Source organism: Microchirus variegatus, assembly GCF_963457635.1.
Source record: "Microchirus variegatus genome assembly, chromosome: 23".
Taxonomy (NCBI): Eukaryota; Metazoa; Chordata; class Actinopteri; order Pleuronectiformes; family Soleidae; genus Microchirus; species Microchirus variegatus.
In genome coordinates this window covers 8,414,019-8,438,107 of record NC_139824.1, presented here as the reverse complement: position 1 = coordinate 8,438,107, position 24,089 = coordinate 8,414,019, and the positions used below count along the sequence as shown (strand labels likewise).

Below are 24,089 nucleotides of genomic sequence, written 5' to 3'. Positions count from 1 at the left end.
GAAGAAAAGTGGAATTTTAATGACTTTTTTATATATATATATATATATATATAAATAATGAAATTCCAGTTTATGTAGCAATGGACATGATAACGAACCGAGCACAAAAGGCTGCTGTCCTCCTGTCAGAGAAGCAACACTGGCGTGAAAGAAGTCAGTGGGCGCCCTCTTGTGGTTGATTCATGTCATTTGCGCTGTAGCTGTATGTTCTGCACTGTGGTGCATTAAATGATGTACTTTCATTATGACAGAGGTGCAGCTCTGTTATACTTATATACTCCTCCTTGGTGATTAATATAGTCAGTTTAAAGGTGCAGTCTGTAAAATGTAGGCGGAATCATTATTGGAGATAAATTAAAATTATACTTATTTTTATTTTATATTGTTAGTACGTATACTCTCCTGATGGACCACACGGTTTTAGGACTGTGGGAGGAAACTGGAGATAACCCACACACAGGGAGAACACACTGTACTTTTACTTAAAATAAATCACTAATAATGGCTTGTCCTTATTAGTTTGTTTCATGTATAAAATGTCACTTCAGTCAAAATAAGGCGTTAGTGTCAGGTAACAACTGAGAGACTGTCTTTACGACGTGTTCTCTAAAGCTACCGGAGCTTTAATTATCGCGACACGATGACTGAACGCGTTCCCTGGAGACTTTGTTTCTAAAGACGTCAGATTTCATGTTTTGTTTCCGTGCCCCTTTTTCCAGTTTACACCACATTCGGTCGAGTCTGACGCTGTTTTTAAATTTAGCCCTGTATAATAATCTGTTTGTATAAGCACGAAATGATACGGTTTAGGAAGGGGTCAGTTTCTCTGCAGCATGTTCTCCATCATAGTTTGCTTGTGTCACGGTCGTTGCATGCAAAGGAAGAAAGAGACCTAGTTAAGAACAAAGTGTCTCTGGGGGAAAAAAAAAAAAAGGCTCTTCGTAAAGGAAATGTGTATTAAATGGTGCGAACAGGCACGAAAGCATGGTGTCAGGTGAAACTTTAAAATGAGCTTAAAGCTTGATGTGAGGCGCAGGGGAAAAAGTGTTCATTTAGTTTCATTTACCAGAAAGTGTCTTTATTGAAAGAGTCTTGCCTTCAGATACCAAAAACAAACAGCAACCTGATCTGTCTCTGACACACAAAAACAATAAAAACTTAGACCACACTGTAGGAGAGAGGATGAATCTTTGGAACCTGCAGAATAACAGAAACTGCTCCACGACCTGTTTTCAGAGCGAGTAGTGATTGTTAGAGCAGTGACTGGTTGCATGAGCGACATCGATGTACCGCAGAGCTGATGAAGTGAGGAAAAATCTTTCCAGTTTCCAGTGTTTAAAGAAAAACAAAAACACCTACTGTATAATTCAATGCCTGCAAAACAAAGCAGAAACTGGATGGATTTAAACGGGCAACAACTAAAAGAAAACGTTCAAAGGTTTGGGGTCACTTAGAAATGTCCTTATTTTTGAAGGAATATCACTTTTTTTTTCAGTGAATATAACATTAAATTAATCAGAAATAAACTCTATACATTGTTAATGTAGTAAACGACTATTCTAGCTGCAAACGTCTGGTTTTTTAATGGAATATGTACATAGGTGTATAGAGGCACATTTCAGTGTTCTAATGGTACATTGTGTTTGTTAATCGCGTTAGAAGGCTATTGGATGATTAGAAAACCCTTGTGCAATGATGTTAGCACAGCTGAAAACAGTTTTATTTTGAATATAAATCATTAAATCTAATCTTGTCAATGTCTCGACTATATGTTCTATTCATTTTGCAACTCTTTTGATGAATTAAAGTGTGACTTTTAATGGAAAACCCAAACAATAATTGTATAAGTGACCCCAAACTTTTGAATGGTAGTGTATATATTTACTCGTAATGCTATAGCACATTTTCGCCTACGAAAGGTTAGATTTACTCAAAATTGTCCATTATCTCAGTGGTTTTTGCTTATTAAATGTCCACATTATATGTTCAGCATGTTTGTGGAACAGGACGGTAATGGAGTGACTTTTACACTGAGACAATGAACAACTTCAAGTAAAACATGTTTTTTTTTTCTGAAAAATATACTTCTTTGTAAAGTAAAGTAAAAATATGTAGGCACATATTAAAAACTATTTCTTACTGGAAGAAAACATTAGTTTTACTTTGTAACAAAATATCTCTCTTATATTAAATCTCATTTTGAAAACAGCGTGGATTAAAAATAAAAGGTAAGTTCTCCTCGGGTAAAGCGTTACAATCTGAGATGATTTTTCTAAAAGAGATGTGTTACCTTGACTAAAACACCCACAGTAAGTCAAAAATGAAGAAAGAAAAAAATATGGCAATACAAACGCAGAAAACAAAGCTTAAATACCCAGCCCCGCTCTAAACTTAATTATACCCAAAATATTGCGTCATGATTTGCATAGTCTTCTTACAATATGTACATTAGAAAGGCGTCGCTTACGTAAGGCATCTTTAAATAGAGCGTGCACCGCGTTGTCCGCGTTGTGAGAAACAAAGTGCACTGTGGGAAAAAATGTCTTCACCCCCAAAGTGAGAGAAGAGAGAACTCCTGAGGTACCGTCGTGAAGTGACAGGAAAACAAACAAAACACAACTGCGACGAAAGGTGATCGAATTAGAGAATTGAATTTCCGCGCTGCTAAATTCGGGAGGTATTCAATCACGACACTCCAGAGACACACATTAAAGTTCAGAAAAGGGCTGATGATTTACAGTCTTTGGTTGGTTAGATCTGCAGCTCCCCCCCCCCCGTTCACCGTGTTACTGGACTATCCAGTCAAAAAGGTACGTTTTGGACCTGGAAGATGACATCAAAGTGATTGTCTTTGCACATAAAAATAAATATCTGTTTAAAAAAACAGTCGTATAAACTGCTGCATCTGAGAGGTTTCTTCATCAAGTAGTGCACCATAAAAGTGTCTGTTTTTAAACCCTTTAAAGTAAAGTTGGACTCACGGCAGAGGCCTTTAGGGACGTTTTTTTTACTCTTCCATAGGAATGTAAGATAAGATGGAGTGCTCTTGTGCGACTGCAGCCAGTTCTTTGAGGAATTCCGTGAAGAGGACGGTAGCGAAGACTTCTGTGCGATCGAGCGAGATGGCTTTGGGTTTCGGCGGCGGCGAACTCTTCAGCATCTTCCCCGCCTCGCCGTGGGCGGAGCCACTGCTGCTGATTTTGTCTGAGCAAAAAAAAAAAACATGTGAAAGTTGGATATTTTAATTTCAATAAAAAGCTTTTTATGAATAATTTAACCCAAAAATGATAGGAATTGCTTTTCCTGCTCTTCATCTCTTTTTATCCTCTCACAAACATAGTTCCAACATTTTTTAATTTTTTTTTGCAGCTTATACAACTGTGAAGCCACAGGGAATAGAGTTCAAAGTCCTGGAACTCTGGGGCTTCGTTGAGATGCTTCATCAACTGCAAAGACACATGACTTAACAAAATCAAGGAGAATTTATTCTAATTTCCACACTGCAGAAGGAACACACAGATAATGCAGACGTTGTTTTCAAATATTCTTGGCAATTAAGTAAAATTGAGGAACTTGGCATCAGTGCGGTGTTTGATTTGCGATCTTCGAATTATGACAGAAATATTGCCAGTGCGGCTTTTTAAGGGGGTGGGGGGGCAATCGGCAAGTCAGTTATTCACGTGGTGAAATGCAGTTATATCACCACAAGGACAGGCCAAAGCACCATTCTCATGCCTGATACCATTATTTTTTTTTTTAAAGCAGCGTAAATGTAAAGCTGTTTTCAGTCTGTATTACCTGTCTGAATCCAGGCTTGTTCGGTGTCCAGCATCTTAAAGAGGACACGGTCTCCCTCTGTCTGTCCCTTTGCTGCTTTATGGCGACGTTCCGCTGTTCGGATCCGAATCGAACGGCTTATTTTGCAGCGAGAGAAAGGCGTTTGCTGCTTCTTTTTACACTTTGAAACCGGCAATTAAGCACTGGTAAAGTTAGCATCATCTTACGAAGAAGCGAGCGGAGGCATTTTTCCGTTTCCGCCGGCATCATAGGCCGTGTCCGCTCGGCCATGGGAGTTCTTACCGAGCACACATCAGTGCGTATGAGGATACCGCTGTACTGTTTGTTTGCGGTGGACAGTAATATTAAGACTCCCTTAAGGTGGGCAGTGCACTTTGGGCCAGCCGCCCCGATTATTGTCAAAGATTGACCCAAAAAATATTATTTCTATCTATATCTTCTGCGATATTTGAGATTCTGTACAACTTGTTTTTGTTAAAGTAAATCAGAACGTGACTAAAATCTCTTTTTTGAAAACAGAGTTGTGAGTGCACTTATACTGCATCTCAGTTCTAAATTCAAATGACTTAATTGTTTTACTTTATTTTATTTGATATGGATAATGTTTTAATGTTTTGACTGAATTACAGGTTGTTAGGGGGCTGGTACTAATCGATTACTCAACAGTGATTTTATATCGGACCGTCAAAGTCCTGCTTTGTTCACAGTTGGCAAAGGTAAAATACCTCCTTTCCGAACAGAACTTTGAGACGGTAAAACACTGTCGCTGTGCCCGAGATTGTGGAACAATCTTCCACTGCATGTTAGACTTCACTTTCCACATTTGAAACACATCTTAAAAGCCATTTTTACTCTTTGGCTTTTGACCCAGTATGATAAGTATAAGACGTTTTATTATATGACTTGTGTTTTTATACTTTCTACAGTATTTTATTTTATGTTTTACCGTTTGTTCTTAGGTCAATTAGGTCTTGTGTTTTTATATTGTATTTGTTTTATTTATCGCAGCACTTTGCTTCAGCTGTTGTTGTCTTTAAAGTGCTTTATAAATAAAGTTGGATTGGATGTGTGGTGACATAATCAAACATCAGTGAAGAGTAAAAACTAATACTGTGGTTGTTTGGTTACCTGCTGCTACGATGGTCTCCCTGGCCAGAAGCCAGTGCTGAGCAGCAGTGATCAGCTCTGGAAAGTCCTTTTTGGTGGAAGCTAACTCTTCTATCTGGTTCTTGACAGTGGCTAGTACCTGAGGAAAAGAAAGAAAGAGGATTAACAGTCACATCTGCAGGATTTAAACTAATCTAACTACCACTAAACTAATAAGAACAACCTGGAAATCCAAGTTCTGCAGCATGTCAGTCTGACTGTTGGCTCAACATGAAATAACAACGCCAAGAATCATCGGCCTTTATTTGATCTTGCGTCTAAGCACTTCAATTATCAAATTCCCACTTTCAACATCTAACAAAACAAGCAAAACAAGTTTCAACATCCTCAGTAACAGCACAAGAACTTTATCCGTTTTCCTTTTGTTCATTTGATCATGTGTCAGACTCTGCAGAGGGAATGAAATCCCGTCTCCACGTTACCTGGTACAGCGAGCGAACGGTCGGCTGGAAAACCAAGTTGGTGTTGAGCAGGAACGAGCGCAACAGAGGCTGTGGGTAGGTTGCCAGCTGAGCCAGGATGCCCGTCAACAGCAAGTTGACATAGAGAGTGTTGGAGAGCATGTTCTCCAGACGAGACAACAGCACACTGATGAATGGACCTGCAGGAAGTGGAAAGATAAGCGAAGGTTTAGTTTTCTTGGCCAAATGTAATTTGTGGTGAATACTGAGGACTGATGCAGACCAAACGTTTCAGCACAGCACCGCCCGCGACCCTCATGTGGAGGATAAAGCAGTAGAAGATGGATGGATGATAATAGTTCTTTTTTTTTAAGTGATGTTGCATGAATTACTGCCTGAGATGCAGACTAGGCGTAGTCACTGACTGAAAACATAGCTGCCAGTGAGGGCAAAAACAGGTTTCAACCACTTAACAAAAGCCTCACCTCACAAAACCTATGATATAGTTATACAGCCTTTTCTAGCTAGAAACTGAAGGGTCTGAACCGAAGTTCATTGAGAAAATCTGTGTTTTTAGCATGCTACAGCTGTCATGTGGTAAGATTGTGGCAAACAAACTTCCCACATCCAGACAAAGGAGTATTGAAATAACACAGACAGTGCTAACAATACATCAGCGTCTCATACAACCAAACTCTCCTTTTCACTGACCTGTGAAAGGCACTGAAAGGTTCCTGCTTGCACTTCCGCTACGAAACTTGGTCCCGAACGGCGACTGCAGTTTCTCAGGTTCTGGTGTTTCCGCAGAGAAGGAGGTGAAATCCATGTCCTCGTCTTCTTCGCCATCCTCCACGGGCGTGACGGGCTTCTTCGACTCTCCTTCGGCTTTAGCCAGTTTCCCACCCGCTTGCGTGTCCAACGTACGAATGAGCTCCTCGTACTGAGCCAAAAGATCGTCGCCCGACTCTGCGGCGGTTGTGTTTTGGAGGTTTGAATTACAATCTGTTTGAACTTTGGCCTTCGTGTCCGAGCTGTTCTTACTGTTATCAGACATCACGGCGGGGGGAAGTGTTAGCTTTAGTCCATTTTTAAGGGGAACATCGTCTGAGCTTGGATGGAGTGATTCTGATTGTGACCCGCTGCGTTGCTGCTTTCTGCGCTCAACATCTTTAGAGTCCTTCTTGGCGATAAGATTGTAGACCATGACGTCATCCTGGAACTCATTCTCCTCAATATACGAGCCTTTCACCAGCATAATGGTCGTTCTTCTCAACTCCTGGATGTGCTTTGGCGGCTCAGCGGGAGGCGACTGTGGAGCTTTGCTCTCCGCTGGAGCCTCTGCAGTCTGAACTGCGCACACATCGTAGCTATCATCCCACTCCAGCTCCAGCTGGTTGGTGGCAGGAGGCTCTGCGTTCGACGGCAGCGGGCGCGGTTGAGTTTGCGGCGCCGGCGGCTGTGGAACTCTCTTGAGCGCCACCTGTGTTTGCCGACTCTTGAGCCAGGGCTCCTCGAGGACGCCGGGCTGGTATTTCTCTGGAGGCGGGTCCTCGCCGTCATACGGGGCCGACCACACCTGGCAGGCCCGTATGCAGCTGCTGATGGTCAGATGGGCATCGCAGAGGTAATGAAGGTAACTGACGTCAAGGTAGATCTCTGAGCCGATGGTGCAGGAGTTCTGATCGTCCTCTTCTGAGAAGCTCTCGTTCTCCTCTAAGAAAAACAAGAGAGGAAATATTGATCGAGACGGTCGGCAGCGTCTCACACAGAGAAAATCTAATGACTTTGACATGTAACTACAGGAGGCAAAGTGATGTAATACAGCGAAACAGCAGGACACGTTTGGTAGAATACTCATCATCAACCTTGTTATATGTTTACATGCACATCAACAGCTTCACTGCGCTATTGTGAACCAAATGTTTGAACAGGTTTTGGAAATGGAACATAAATTAATAACACATTTCTATGATAATTTATTTTAGAATACAATAGAATAGACATTTATTGTCCACCAAGGTGAAAGTTAAACCAACATAAAATCATAAGAAAGACAAAAACTCACACAGTTATAATTCGATAAGAGAGTCGTAAAAACAAGAGTTAGAAATAAGAAACAATTATTTAAAAAAAGAGAGAGAGAAAGATAGAATTATTTTTATTTTAATTTCCATCTTTAATGACATTTGCTCTGTTTTGAAAGTGCATCGTTATAACTGAGCTTCCAAATAAAACACTCACTGGAATGGGATTATAAATTCTAAAACCTGCCTGATGAATTCAGCTTCCTTGGCCTTCACCTCAGGGTTATACCATTTTACTATTATATTACATCACTATTTTACTGTTTTACTTCTATTTTATTGATTTTGTTTTATACCTTTTATGTTGCTGTGCCTTTAAATCTGTAAAGCACTTGGGTCAACCTTAAATGTGCTCTAAAAATTAGAAAGTAGACTTGCCTTGACTTACTTTGACTAATCTTTAGCAGGAACGTACAGAACGAAAAGTATTAAGGCTTCTCAGAGGTTATTACTGAAAATGCTAAACTCTCTTGCAGAGATTTTGAGAAAGCAGCAGCATCGACAAAAACTCAACAAACAAGATCAAAGTTGAAATAAATGACAAGAGTTTAGAAACCGTTCTCGTCTTGCCCCTCTTACCTGTAGCGTCAGCGTTACTGGAAGTCTCTCCACCCTTGGAAAAAAGGATGGAGTCCAGCTGCCGGAGCGGAGGAGGGCTGTGTTCAGGAGAACAGCAGGACGGCGTTAAAGCCAGGATCTTGGCTGCAGACATCGAGTAGCAGTCCCTCTCCCTCAGCACACGTCTCTGACTCAACATGATGTGATTACAGGGGATCAAGTACCTGGGGAGTCAGATTGGAACAGATCCTGTTAGGAAAAAACCTGTGGGTGGTTGTACTGTCGGAGTAAGAGCCAGGGGCGGCAGTGAGCACACAGATGTTAAACTGCGTGGTGGGAGGAAGAGAGTAAAAGCTCATCATGTCATAAACCAATTAGATGAAGCGGGCTTCATAAGAATGTGAGCCACTCACCTCAGTACGAGCTGCAGCATCACATCTTCACAGTGTAAGCCAATCAGAGTGCGGAAGAGCGCCAGCGACACAGTTCCCAGCTGGAGAAATTGTGGAGAAAATGTATTAGATTTATTATAGATGACAGGGGAAATGGTTTCTAGTGTTTTTTTGTTTTTTAACATCGTGCTGCATATTGTAAAACAAAACGAAATCAATAGTGAGGAGCCACAAGGAAGGAGCGTTAATCCCTTTTTTTGGCAGGCGAAACATGACTTTTATTGGTTGCATTTACCAGTAACAGCTATTTCAAAAGAAGGCCCTGCTGAGTCGATTATCTGTCAAATATAACTGTCATGAATGAAGTCAAGTCTATCTGGTGCACAAGCAACCGTTCAGCCACAAGGTAGGAGCTGGAATCAATGTTTGCCGCTTGTGTACAAGTATTAAAATGCATGCATGCATGCATGCTGCAACACTGCGAACACTGGAGGGAACTCCCTGAGCCAATTACACCCTCAAACTCTCTGAAAGTTAAGAACACACTATTTATTCAGTTCTGCTAATATATTTAACCCAGCAGGCTGCCTGACGTGGAGGACTGTTTTAAGCTGCTGATATTGGCTGCCTTTAGTAAGAGGATAAGCTTCTGCAACAAAGCATTACCACGGCAACAATCTCTGAGCTTTGTACCGACAACGTCCCGAGAGCCTCTAGGTCCAAATTAAAATCAAAAGAAGCCTGTGAGGGAATTGTGCTGTGTTTAGTGAACAATGTGTGAGTTTAGTGCCGTGACTCTACCTGGAAGGGGGTGTTGATGCGGCTGACCAGGGTGTCCAAGATGTGGACGCCCTCGTGTTGGTGGAGGAGGATGAAGGAGAGAAACGTCTGCAGCAGAGAGGGCTCAGAAACACTTCTCAGGAAGAGGTCGAGGTAAGCCGTGGTGGCCATGACCTCCTCGAGAGTCAGCTGCACGGAGAGAAGAGGCAGTGAGTGAGTGTTTGTGTAACTTTGGAACATATCTACACTGGATGTTGATACTTTATATGGAGACTGTGACACAATTGTGAGTACATTCTGTTCTGCTCTGCACAGATAAAAGCAAATCAAATCACACAGTAAATGCTCACCATATCTGTATTACATTCAGTCAGCCTTCCCAATTAAAAACAAACACCATCAACAGATTAAGTAATTGACACATTTGGTCAAATAATACATTCCGTGAGTCACGAAATAAATAAATAACAAAAGTGTGTCTAAAGTGCATGTCTAGAAAAAACAAGATAAAAATGACAGCTATCCTAGGTTAGCAGCCTGATAGCTGAAAGGAATGAAAGAACTTGTCTCTCCCAGAGGGACGTCGGATCTTTTAACTTGACTCCAACGATCTCGGATCTTGGTCTTTACGATGCAACACAGGCTGCTTTTCAGATAGAGATAGTACACTGAACAAGCATATCACAGAGAAGTTTAAAAATTGGTTAAAATGGACTTGCAAAGATTAAAAGAGGTAGATTCTCTGCTGTTTTTTGTTTGTTTTTTTAACCACACACTCTGTATTTAAATCAAATTTAAGCTTGCAGTACAAAGATATTTATATGATTCAACAACCTAGAGACCTTTTTCTATGGATCACGCACACTTCGTCTGGTCTTTATGTAGTATTATTTGTATGCTACCTCCTCCTCCATCTCAAAATGGGTCCTGTCAAGCAAAACTATCAGTCCTGACTGAGGGAGTGTTTGTGCGTATACAGCAACATCGCAAGAAGTGCTTATCCCAGCAAACTGCTGAACGACTGGGTTTTCTGAACCAAACTGAAAATGTTTTAATTACAGTCTCAAATATTTCACCTATATTGACAGCCCCCTCTGGGCATTTATTGGATTTTAATTAAATGTGCCATTATTTACTGAGAGACATTTTTCAAACCACTCCCTGTGATTTGGCAGTGGCTGAAGAACCCCAAACAACAACACTTTATTACTGATTTCCACCTGGAATACACTACATTTGTATGATTGAAGCATTACCTTGATGGAGAAAAAGAAAAGGAAGAGGAAAAAGAGCACTGACCTTGTGAAGAGCTGGTGCCAAGACAGGTAAGAGGAATCCGTTGTATATGTAAGCAACCAGCTGGTCTCTGATAACAGGGTGGGCCACCTTTGAACAGTCAACGTTAAAATGCATGTCAGTCAAGAATGTCATCAAACAGAAGCTCACATCCATTAACAGGGTGTGAATGCATTTTTCATGTGGCAGAGACACGTGTCTTTGTGTGTGTTGCCTTGTCACACATGTTCACCTGAATAACAGCGTTACAGAATTCCAGTGAGTTCAGAAACTGAACGAGTGGTGGCATCTGGAGCCAGTCCTCTCTGTGGAGGCAGTGCCACTCTTCATTGGGAACCTCCAGCTTGGTGGGGAGGGATGAGTACAGGCCGCTCAGCCCTGTGGCCAGCACCTGAAGGGAGAGTAGTGTCAATATCAAGTATAGTTTTTCATTAGACCAGATAAGGGCACACAGCTATTGGTCAATTTAAAAATGAATTATATGTAAAATAGTGGTGATGCTATTATTTTTTGGGATATAATTCTAGGATTTAAAGGGGACATATTATACCCTATTTCTTCAAGTTAACCTAGTACCCTGGTGTCTTAATGAGCATGTCTGTGACATGCTTCGGTCAAAATTCCATAAGGATGAAGCACCATAACAGTTCAATCACCCTGCCAAAACAGCCCTGTTCAGAACGCTCGGTTTAGTAGTATCTCTACAGGTCCACCTTAAAGAAAATCAGCCACAGAGGCTACTGGGAGCTAACAGCAGTTAGCATTTGGAAAAGTGATAATTTTCAGGCTCTAGCAGGCACATCGTCATCATATATAACATGGATCCACTGGACAGATAAATCCTCTGAGGCTGGAAGTTTGTGGAGCTAATAATACAACTTTTCACAGACTTCGCAGACCTCCGGTTTTCAGATACCGTTGCCCTCTACAGCCCTCTCGTGTGTTTTACGGACAAAGCGGAGCTGCGTGAGACAACAATTCCAGGAATTTAGCACACTCATCCCAATGAGTGTGGAAGTCAACATCAAGCAAGTTTTATCTCCAGTACTTAGACAGAGGAGGACCACAAGAACATGAGTGTCATCTTTTTTCACACTTTGCCTACTAATAGGGCCTCCAGAGTCCCAGATATAAGGATTTAAATGATTAAAAACGTTGATTTTGCATAAAATGTCGCCTTTAAGGATATTTATGTGCCCACAGTAAGTTATGCAGTGACGTGAGGTGTGATTTAAATTTAAATTAAAGTATAATGGAGGCAGAACAACTACATCGTCAGGTTCTCACCTGCACCCAGGTTTTGATCATCTCCTCTCTGGTAATTAGTTTCTTCAAGACCTTTTTTTTTGTTCAAGACTTAATGATATTTTTAGGATATTTGTATTCACTACAGTTCGAAAAAACAGGCTGTGCTGCAAAAAGAAATATCACCTGATAAACGCTGTCTACTGAAAAGTAAACAGCTGCAAATGACTTATAAAGAGAGAAAATAATGGGCTTAATCACAGATTAATGAGGCAAGTAGTGCACCACGTCTCTGCCGTCAAGTTTACCTTTGGCTTTGCACAACAGAGTTACTCCCGTGTTTTACTTCTCACTGCACATTATCGTAAATCATTTCATCTTCTCGGCATTTTGATAATGTATTGCCGATGTAAGCAAAGTGCTGCAGCAGCAGCAGCAGAAGCCTCCATTGCACAATGAAATGGCACTCATGAGAATTTATGCCTCCTAAAGGTCAGCTCAGGAAACGTGATGAATATTTAAGCATCAACGTGTTTTATGACCCGCAACACTCCTGCAATAACAGCCATGATATGGTAATAAGATCGCTAATTAATGCAAGCATGTCAACTAACTTTCCACATAACAGGTGTGATTTAGGTCTTTCTTTTGTGAACTTGGTCTGAGACAACAATAAAGACTATATCAGCTCCATCCGATTTAACTGTAAAATCAGTACATCATTAGTTTGGCATTGATGTACATCCTCTATAGGATTATTCTTGTAGACTGCCAGTGGAACCAATGAAACACAGGCTCCATTTTTTTTTCCCGGCTGGCATCGCATCAAAAGACATTATTCTTTGCAGCTGCGGGTAAATTGTATTATTTACATAGAATTCCCTCACTAACTGTGCCATTATCTTATGAATGTGTTAACCTCAGTGGGTCCATTCATTCATCTGCATATATTTGGCCTGAAAAAAAGCCAACTAATTATGATGCTACTGGCTAAAATAATTCATTTTACCAAAGGTTTGGGATACTAAGAGGTGTTAAAAATCACAAAGTGCCTGAGTGCAAGAAAGGGAGAAGTAATTCAATACTGGTGACTGACCGGGCAGAAGAATGTGTTCTCTGCGATGTGTTTGGCCACTCGCTCGTTCTCAGCAGACAGTGACATAATGAGCAGCAGAGCATCTCTGGCCTGCTGGCCCACTGTGCCCTCTCTGTGAATGAAGGGGATGAGGAGGGAGAAAATTAGGAAGTTGGTGGCTCCCTGATCCTCACTGGTGTGGAAAAACAGCTCCAGAATTGAAGGGTCTTTCGCCAGAACGCAGCACAGCTGGTTGAGCAGCAGCACCAGCTCAGCCTCAACCGCAGGCACCGTCGTGCTGGAGCAGGACGACAGCAGCATCATGAGCGGCCGCAGGATGGGTTTGTGATGCAGCAGCGGCTGGTGCGCCTGCCCCACCAGCATCTCGTACATCTTCAGCTGCTCCAGCTTCATGTCGTCCGTGAACTCCCGGCGAAGGCTCCACACAAAGAGGCGCTCCATCACGTTTTCCATCACGACAAACTCCAGGATGGGGCCCATGGCGCCGGCTTGGCCGCTCTCCTCCTCAATCAGCAGGAACAGCATGTGCTCAACATAGTTCTGCACTGCATTGGCTTCGTCTCCGGGGACGGGACCAAAGCGAGAGCTGCTAGAGCCTGCGCTGAGGCTGAGGACATTCAAGGGGTGAACGGTGGAACTGCCGCGTAGGGGATCATGCTTTTCAAGGATCTTCACCACCTACAGAGAACATAGAATCACAATGACTTATCTTATTAGAGACATTCACAATTCAAATATGATAAATTGAATATTTAGCATTCAGGTGGACATGACAGTTCATCCTACTTGCATACACAGAGTTTCTAAACCATGTTACATTAAATTGTATTCTTTGTTCCTGACAGGCTGAAAATGAAAAAACTATGAGGGGCAAATAAACTAGTAGCACAGTACAGATACACTCAGTTTGATGGCACACAGTGAAACAGTTCTTTGTGTTTTCTGTCCCTCCCTTGTGTGCCCACTGCATAGAAACCAGAGTCACAATAAAGGAGCCAGTGTCCCTAGCCTGCCACTGCTACCATGACAATAGCTGGCAGGTCACAAGAGAACTGTGCATGGCGGATGGAAAAAAAAGCCTCTTCCTCGGCCCAGTGAGGCCTGACCCAGTGGCTTGAGCCTCAGGGATCTGTCCAGTTCAAAATGTCCAACTACTACTGAAGTGACAGGTCTGAGGATGAGCCAAAGATTCGACTTAGTGGACATGAGGATTGCCGTCTAGGCTTCCTGTTGGCAGTGTAAAAGTCAGCTGCACACGACAGAAACATCTATAAAACCGTAGTGACGGGGAGGGCAATGACAAAAGCTACAAAGGACAGGAGGTTAGGCATATGTCATGTACAGGCCCTGGCAGTGTTTTGATAATTACTTAGAATTCCTCCGAGGGGGTGTGACAGAAGTTACTCACTGGAGCTTTAAATATGCATACATTTCCAAAGCAGCTGCTGGTTCACATGGATGCTTTCTATATTTCAGTGTAGGTCTTCTGAAAGCTTTGTACTTAAATCTAGATTTTTCAGCTTCTTAAAATGGGAATATATTCTGGTGTATTTTCTCCATATAAGAAAGACAAAACAAGATATTTGAGAATATAACCAAAGAGTAAATAACAATAATCGACAGTATGAAATTAGTCAAGTAGGTCAAATAGTAGAGACTGACGATGACTGAAATGAAGGCAGCATCTCTTTGCCAACCCAACACTGTGTCTGTGCTGCACTAAATACACTTCAGTAACGTTGTATTTGATTCTGTATTATTTAATTATTTAGTGAGCCACTTCCAGCCCATGAGGTCTGTGCGTCTTCTCTTTGGGAGTGATTTACTGAGAACTAAAGTCTGACTTTGAAGAGGATCTTCAACGTACACTGGGTGAGAGAGTGGTTTCAACATAAAAGCTCACAGCACTGAAAAGAACCACACTGATAATACTCGCAGTTGTATCGACAGTCACATGACATGAATGGAATGAGTCAGAGACTGACGAGCCATATTGACAAGTAGCGAGCTGCCCATGCTATAGTGGCGTCTATTGATTTTTGGCAACCACATCAACGCACAGATCACTCTGCATGTTACAACAAACGCCATGAACTCTGTGAGGCCTAGATACAACGCAGACAAGACCCAACAAATGAACATCAACCTGATCTGCCAACTCTGAAGCAGGGTAGATATTACTTACAAGTTACTTGGATTTCAAGGTTTTCCGAACTGAAACCAAAGTCAGGAGGAGTCTAATCAAGCTACAAAACAACTAAGCAAGAGAATTAGACTCTGAAGTCAATGTGCCTGAAGCAGTGAAGAAAAAGCTCTAATCTGGAAAAGGGAGCGCTCAGTTTCTCTGTTCAGTCACAAGCTTGGACTAGTCTCTTATATTTTTTTATATTATATCTTATACTTTGGTTACAAATTCTATCCCAATTTTAAGCAACAAAATGCTCAATATACTATTGAGCATGGTTTTGATGACAATTGAGTGAATATGTGACTATATCCTAACATGACTCAAAAACTGGTGACATACAGTATACGCCCACAGTACTAGAAGTTAAAAAAAAAACGGGGGAAAAAACTATAATGAAAATGAATGCAGACAAGAACGTCTAATCTAATCAGATCATCTACGCCATATGAGAAACCTGTGGTGTAAACAGTTATCAGTCAAATCATGGTTAATCCGATTAGTTAGTTATTAGCAAAAACTATAATATATCTACCATACATTTGCATATTGCACAAGAGGCATCAATTTGAACGCATTAGCTCAGTGTGGCGGAATTACATTTATCCGCAAGAAACAGAAGGTGCTTTGAAATCTAATGAGATCATCTTCTTTATATGCACCATCTGTGGCTGAATGAATAAAAGGTTCTGATCCTGTTCACCATGTTGTGTCTTCACCTTCAAACGCCGTGTGCTACATAATACCAAGGTGGTGGAACACAAAAAAACACCGCTTGCAACAGTGATGTCTGATAACAATTCAGACAAATGAGTCAAACTATTAAAGATGCAGTAAGTAACATTTAGGACAACCAATTGGCAGAGGCCTAAGTATGTTTATATTGGTCGGAACAAGGGCCTTTAAAACTGTCAACCTCACAGAAAAATCCAGAAATCATTAAATGAAAATATTCCACATTCTTAACTTAACAAAAATTGTTCTTGCATGGATTAGAGTCTAATGCACATGAATTATAAACTGGAATTGTGCTCGTTTTAGCTGTGAAAAGAAAGCCTGCTCACTGACCCCATGTTGACAGGCACTGTTGTTGACATGCAAGCAGCCGACAGTTAGCAACACATGTTTCAATGCACCGAGTTACAGTAAGTCAGTGAATGTAAGGTCTGTTCGTTTAAGTCAGGGAGGAGTCGGAGAAACAGACCGCCAGGTCCCACCGGGGTTAACAGGGACATATGCAGCTTCAAAGAGCCAAAAAATCAGAGGCAGTCGGTTCAACACTGCCAAGATTCCACAGCGGCCATGACCACACTGCAGTTAGCTGGGAGTAATGTTAGCCAGTCACTTTCTACTGTCGGGGTTTGTCGTAGAAGTTTGGGAGAATGTGAACAACCTCATTATTGATTTATTTAAAGAAAGACCTTGTAACACAATAAACCTTAATACCGAATATAATATATAGATTATTGTACCACTTTTTTTGATTATAATAATACCTTATTGTAGTTATACCAAGAGCCCACTCTGATAAAATCTCAAAGGAAATTACAGTGTCAAAATCTTTGTGTTTTCTTAATGTTTCATATTTTAACTGCGGACACACGCGTTTTACCATTTTTATATCTGTAGAGCTGAAGCTATAAGAAGCAATTCGCTTAGATTTTAGCACTGCACCATTCTAAAGGTTTTAGATTTGTTTACACTTGTTGTGCAACTAGTGGAAATGCTACAAATCAAGAACTAAGAAGTGAAAGATACAGCACATAACCTCCCAACACTAAAAATCCAGTTCTGATCTTCTCACCTCAACAAAATAGTAAGCATATTTCCTAAAATAAATTATTGACGTGACAGTAATAATTCAGTGCAGGTGTTTACCTGAGCCCAGTGGTTTTTGAACACAATCATGCAGGTCTCTGGATCCACCCCTTTCAAGACCAGAGCGTCTCTGTTTCCGTTAGCAACCATGGAGGCCATCATGGTGACCGGATCGTACGCGAGTTAAACCATGTCATAGACAGGAGAGGGCGGACGTTCATGACTGCTTGTTGGGTGCAACCATTACCACAGGAGGAGGGATAATCACTAGGGACCTGAGGAGCACAGAGGAAAAGCAACACAAGCAGATGTCATCATATACACAGAACTATGAAGCGTTACATCACAAAATAGCAGCACAGATGCAACAATATGACGGGTGATTGCAGTGCATTGCTCTTCCTCTCTGACTCTGCATGGCTAGACAGCAGCTATGACAGGCATGCAGGAGAGAGAACAATAACAGGCAGTGTCAGATGACTCAGTCAAGGCACATCTTGCTTGACTTTGGCTCAGAGAGTTGCCTGCTGCTCTCTGGACTTCAGACTAGGCTGTCAAATTACTTTGGAATACCTCGGACACACACAGAAGATTCCTGCAGACCCCCCCCCCCCCCCCCCCCCCGACTTCATTTTGTTTACTTCACAAGGTGAACAGCGACTGGGTGTGAGCTTCTTGGCTGAATGTGTGAAAAAAAAAAAAATCTAAATGATTTACTGTATTTACTTTATTGGAAATTATAATGAGCTTATATTTACAACATTTTCAGGCAAGCAAGAAAAGCAAACAGCTCACATGGCTTGTTTTGATGAAAAAAGTATGTATATTATTCTAGATGAAAATAGCCTGTGGGCAACTTCAGAACTCAGTACTCACGTCAGCACAACGGAAATTTGGAAGATGCCCACTTTTCCTTCAAAAGGGGAAATAATTTGCTGTTCTCCTTGGAGAGGGAATAACTGCCCCCCCAAAAAAATGGATTCCATGAAAACAACATAGGTTTTACTTGACAGCAGTGGGAATTATATCCAAGTAAATGACTTTATGATGATGTGGTAGTAAGAAATAACTTACTAGCATGATTGCAGGTACAAAGCTGCCTCTCAAAGCCTGAACCACACAGAAACTTTCCTTCTAAAATCTTTTTCATTTGCATTCTATAAACACAAAACAACTCTAAACGCTATGTACAGTATGCCAGACCTGTGACGCTGCTGCAGAAGCAGAGAAGAAGACGTGAAGCATGCACAAACTTTGTAAACTAAATAAAGTTCTAATAAAGCTTTATCTGAACAGGTATACATTACAATGTACACAATGACAGACACAGAGACACAATGAACCATGCAAGGGGGACTGAGAATATAAAAGACCAAGTAAACAAACTCCAAACACAAGAAGAAGATAGCAACACAAAATGCAAGTGACTATGACATCAGCATTCTCTAAACGTTGCGCATAGTTCGTATACAAAGATTTTCTTACCCAAAATGGGCAAAATCAAACTTTTGCAGATTATTCCAAACTCCTTCTCATGAGTCCAGGCTCAAGGTAGAAGGAATTTTTGCCTAATATTCCCTCTACTTTTGATTTTCTGTTAATACACTATATCTAAAGAATATTTGGAGTGTAATGATAGGCATATTTGTACCGATTCAGTCACCACAGGACTTTCAGTACATTAGTTTCTGTTCCTATAGTGATAGAAACACAAACTTTACCTCACAGCACAGTGCAACATACGTGATCTTTCCTTCTTTTCTTTAGCTACACAATACAACACAACTGATTTCTGCCACCACTGTTAAACATGCAACAGCTGCACGCCATGCTGACAAATCCAACTCTTCAAGGCCCCCGCCCCGACACTGCTTCCCAACCAATTATATCTCCCACTCTTCTTCTCAATTCAGAAACACCCCCCCACACACACAGAAAATTAGGCATAACACAGCACAGAGTCAAACTTTCACCATCTGCTTTCACTTAGAGGAGAGTAGTGGCTGGTTAGATTTTTGAGAAGGAATGTAGATGAAGTGTAGAGAGTGTGTCAGAGTGTGTGTGTGTGTGTGTGCGTGTGTTACATACCTTTACTGATCCATCTTACGTGAAGACCGGTCTCTAAGCAGGCAAAGACCTCATTCTTGCTCTGTTGTAACAAACACAAAAAGCAGATATGAAGACACCACAAGACGACAGGCAGGAACCGAGTGTCCGTGTGAGAGGCACGGCATGTTAGGAAGTGACTGGACATGAGTAAGCTGTTCCGAACTCCACTTGGATGGAGGTCCAGAAGAGGAGGGAGCAAGGGAAGGAGGTTAGGAGGAGGAGGAGGGGAGGGAGGAAATGGAAAAAAACTCGGGTGAATCAAAGTCTGCAGGAAAGGAGGCATGAGAAAAGTGACAGCAGTAGTGCTTACATGCAGAAAAAACAAACCAACTGAATGTCAGCTTTTTTCAGTATCACATCATCACAATGCTGGCTACCTGGGAAAATTACAGTAGTGTCCCTTCCAATTAGTGCTGTGATACCATTGGTAACCTTCTCATCAACGAGAGGCCCACTCCACACCAACAACAGCCCACTCAAGCATTGAAACCTGGGATGAAATGGTGGGAAGCGTGTCACACAAACACAGCGCAGCACAGAAAGTAGCTTTTAATCGCATGTACAATGTTAAACCCTGACCACAGGATTAACTGTTCAACCTGTATTTCTAGTCTGCTGTTGCTGTTGCATTCATGCATGACCATTCAAATAATGCGTTCCTCGGAAAAAAAACACACAACCTTTCATGAAAGCGCGATGTCGTGTAAACATAGAGTGAAAGGGAGGCAGATGGAGAGTGACAATGTGTGTGGGTGAGTCATCAAACACTTGTTTTGTTTCTCTGCCTGGTTTTGAGCCTTTTCCTCCGATACCAGCACAGTATATAGATGCTGCCTGTGGAGTCGTTCACAGCAAACGTTACAGAGATCTGTGATGAAAGCCACTTATTTATACACCAAGACCATTTTGAGTCTATTGAGTCTCGTGTCTGGTTCAGTACAACATGTAGGCAGCAGAAGTCAAACGCTTAAAGCTCCCATAGAGGGGTCCTATCGCACATATATGTTAGTTATGGAGGTCTACTTACATACATTAACTTGTTTTCATTGTCAAAAATCTCCTACTTTCTGCAATCGAGCCGATGGAAAGCTCTCCTCACTGAAGCTCTCGTCAGACTGAAATCTCACCGCCTGAAGACAGAACTGTCTTGTGATTGGCCAGCCAACGAGAGCAGAAGTACCAGGAAGTGACATAATTAGCACATCAGCTCTCAGAAGCGCAGCTCCCCCTCTGGAACAGTGGATGCACTACTACTCATAATCAAAACATTGCTTTAAGAATGTTTAAAAATAGCTTCATCACAACTCCCCGCCTCAGTCCCTTTTATGCCTTTGACCCGGAGTCGGACCCAGAGTCAGAAGACACTGTCGCAAGTGAAACACCTCCACAACAGATGTTCTTCTTCTTCTGCGGTTCCATGTACGCAACCGAATGTGCCCGGACTAGTGCCCGGAGCAGGAGGATCTGCTTTTCACGAGACGGGATCCTTAGGTCACGATTCCAGGCTTTTTCAGACCGCTTGTAGAGAACAAGGAAACAATAAAACCCAGCAATCTCAGCAGTGGCTGAACTTTAGGGCTTCATAAACGAGATAATGGCAGATACACACCAAAAAAGAGCATTAATTGGAACTTCCGGTCTATGGGAACTTAAAAGAACCGGCCATGCGATTAACAAACATCTCATGCTACTGACTGAGATACCACTGATTTAATTCTGAAATTGATGTTGAAAGAGCCGCGTATTTTCAGTGCTTTTTTAGCGTCAAATCACAACATACAATATTGCAAGGCACTGTAGAACCAGAACTAGACAGAACCAGAGATAAAGTCCTTGACAACAACAAACTAATGAAATAAATACTGCATAGTGTGTTGAGCCAATCAGCTAAGAGTGTCTGGCAGTAAGCAGAGGCACAACCACACCCACTCAAAAGGAGGAGAGAGCTGCACAAATAAATAAATAAAACCCAAACACATGGCCCAGGGTCATAACAACTTGCAAAGCACAAATCGCCATGTGTTTCAATGCAGGCTCTACATCCTCCATTGTTTTTCTGATGACTTCTTATCAGTATGGGCCAACACCGTGCTCCCACACCTTCTGAAGCAAACCTCAACCAAGCCCAGGTGGTTGGTAAACGTCCTGCTCTTTGAACAGCCTTCATTCAACTGTAAGCATAAACCACCTGCTGTAATGACTGTGACAGCAGAACATTTGAGCTAAGGGTCATGAAAATGTCTTCAGCTGTTTGCTAAGTTTTGACCATGTGTTGCCAGTCAGCTGTCGGCAGAATGCCAGGCTGCAGTCTCTGGAGTGACTGTGGTCTCTTCTGCCTCTACAAACACAGTGGTCCCTCTTTAAGTGTGGAAGTGTCGGCTCTGTGCAGTGACTCCGCAGATGGTATCAACAATGTCTTCAGGACCTGGTAATGACGTCAACAATAACTTCCTTCTCTATGGGCTGTGGTGTCCATCAAACATTTAATGGTCTTGGCAAAAATGTCCCCATGATTGAATCAAAAGTAACAAGGTTAGGCTATAAATGCTTCAACTAAGAACATCCTTAAACCGGTGTAACACTTACTTCATGTCAGTTTTTCTTTCTGCAAACCCCTGAGGGAAATATCAACAAGATTAGATGATGAAAGCTCCATCGAGATCACCTGCTCCTCACTCTTTCTTCCTGAGTGAGCACTGTGAGGACCTCAAGTGTCACTTATCCAAAAAATGAAAGCACTTTTAATCGTGAATAAAATGCACTACAGTACGAAACCATTCATACTTAAAAAAAAATTTTTTTAATTATAAGTCATACTTCATTTAACTGTTTAAAGCAGTTGAAACGGTTCATTGCAGTGTGTTGCATAAGCAAAGGTAATGATGACAATTACAAATAAATTTGGTTCAAAACTGTAATTTCCTGCAGTGGGAATGGTTTTAGTTGTGGGGTTGTTTAAATAGAAACTGGCTCTTTACTCCTCACTCCTGCGGTAAACATGATGTCACGAAGGCAACAAAGGCTTGGCTTTTGTTCTGCGCGTTAGTTTTCTGACACAACGGCTGCAAAATATAAAGAGTAAAGTCAGAGGCTGAAAGGAGAGGATTTGATCTGAAAATAAGAGGAATTCTCCAGCTGCCATGTGTTTCCTCGACCTGGTTTGCAGCCTTGTGAGCTTTCTGTAATCCAGAAGTTTTTCATACACACAGGTGTGGTCGGAACAAATAGCTCAGAGGGAGGACACACCCTCCACTTTGAATAAAGCTCATCTTTCTTGCCAAACTGGAGTTTTTTAAAAGTTCATTGGCAGATTTCACACAAAACACATTTCATTCCAGTTATTCTGTGACTTATTTTTTTTTTCAGCTAAAATTAGGTATTTGGGCTCTCTTTTTTAGAGTTTCATATCTTATTCACTCCCTCTTGTTCAACGTGACGCTCACAGAAATAAAATTTACTGCAGCCAGGTGGCAGCCATGGTAACCCCCCTGAACGACGGGTCCATTAAAGAGATAACAGCTGCTGAAATATTTAGGGCTACTACAGGTGAAGTCGTTGAGACTTGGTCTGAGTATTTATATCCTTTACCATCCTCTTCCAATCAGCCACAGAGCAGGAAGGAAAAGCCATTGATTTTCTTATCTATGTTTATTATTCCTTTCATCCAGAAGGGCATTTGCCCGCCATGTCAGACCAATCTTCTTTAGGAGAGGAGGAATCGGACTGAAATCATCAGAGAAACAAAACGGACACATGGACAAAAAGTATTGTCCTTTTTACTCATGGAAGCCAAAACAATAAATAAATAAATAAATAAACAACTCACTAAAAGGTTTTCTTACTTGCTCACCAAACTGATTCGACTATTGTCAATTAGTCCTGGCAGCATAATTAGTCTGTGAGATTACGTCTGCTCATTTGGGACCTTTATTCAATGAAAAAGTCAGGCGTGAACGAGTAAGTGGAATATTTTCAGAAGCTGAATTGCAGTGACATTCCACTGCTGATACAAAAATATTGATTATGGGCTCTTTAAAGTCTGTGTAGCTTCAGGTCTGACATGAAATAAATCTCGTAAAGCTAGAACTTCAAAAAGCTGCAGGTAAACAAGATCCATTCTCATGGGGTTTCACTCCACAGACTGATTAATTTCAAAAGCCTGACCATTAACAAAAGTCTCTCAAAACCCAGAACTTCTTTAGCACTTTGCTAAGAACACACATGGAGGGGATAATGTGGGTAAAAAAAACACTTTTTCCACGTTGGAACCTGGATCTTGTGATACAAAGCAGTGAATAATGTATATAACTGTTAACACTGGCACAACAAAAGCCCAACAGGTGCTGAATAATGACTGTAACTGGCTTATAAGATAAGACTGTGATTATGTAAGCAGATCTGTGGATTTCCACATGCACATGAATGGGTGTTGGCTGTTTTTAGGTGCAAACTGGTTTCGCAAACTGATGATCCCAACATATTGCTCAGCGATCACGAGGAGGGATTCGTTAACATGTCTAAATACACTGCAGGGGTGAAAAGGGAGGCGAGAAAGCAGGTCCACCAAGTCATCCTGCAATGTGATGACACAAGCTGCAAGACCAACTGATGTCATCATGTTGAGAATGACATGTTGATCTTAATTGCACACATATATATACTGTGCAGTTTTGAGTTATTGTAAGTTGTAATGCTATATGAAAGGAAAAACATGCATTTTTATATACTGAGCTCCAAAAGGCAGATTAAGATGGTCATAGAACACAGGAGACCATTACTCAGCGTTGTTACGATAAAAGTCATGCAGCTAACTTCAAACGTTGCAGCTCTGTGGGAGCAGATCATTTCGATCTAAACATGGACAGATGAAAGAGCATCTAACCAGTGTGACATCATACTTAACTTTCATGAGTCATGTGTACAAGTACACATGTGTATAAATTTTACCGTGGGTGTAACCCACGAGTCCTACAGCTTTAGCAATTACAGGTTGCTTATCCCAACTAGACCCAGAGCAGCATTTCCTGAAGTAACATCATCCCTGTGTGACCTTTATCGTCATGGTAACAATAAAACATCTACTTGAGCTCATAAAATATTTAAGCTTTAATGTTCAGTTAAACTACCCCTGTATTGTTATACACAGTGTCTGTTAAATAT

At 41.5% G+C, this 24,089-nt stretch overlaps 1 protein-coding gene across 1 annotated transcript in view; it reads right to left on the bottom strand.

The window, feature by feature from the left end:
- Positions 1-1,141: 1,141 nt before the first annotated feature.
- The window catches only part of fhip1aa (FHF complex subunit HOOK interacting protein 1Aa), a 29,556-nt gene continuing 6,608 nt past the window's right edge, over positions 1,142-24,089 (bottom strand). The window contains exons 2-13 of the mRNA XM_083909140.1: positions 18,909-18,969; positions 16,881-17,095; positions 12,818-13,495; positions 10,709-10,867; positions 10,480-10,566; positions 9,202-9,369; positions 8,422-8,501; positions 8,030-8,232; positions 6,078-7,079; positions 5,388-5,566; positions 4,927-5,044; positions 1,142-3,204 (exon numbers count right to left, since the gene is read on the bottom strand). Of these exons, the coding sequence (XP_083765266.1) occupies positions 3,008-3,204; positions 4,927-5,044; positions 5,388-5,566; positions 6,078-7,079; positions 8,030-8,232; positions 8,422-8,501; positions 9,202-9,369; positions 10,480-10,566; positions 10,709-10,867; positions 12,818-13,495; positions 16,881-16,982 (2,973 nt within the window). The 5' untranslated portion in view covers positions 16,983-17,095; positions 18,909-18,969 and the 3' untranslated portion in view covers positions 1,142-3,007. The remainder of the gene's footprint in view (positions 3,205-4,926; positions 5,045-5,387; positions 5,567-6,077; positions 7,080-8,029; positions 8,233-8,421; positions 8,502-9,201; positions 9,370-10,479; positions 10,567-10,708; positions 10,868-12,817; positions 13,496-16,880; positions 17,096-18,908; positions 18,970-24,089) is intronic.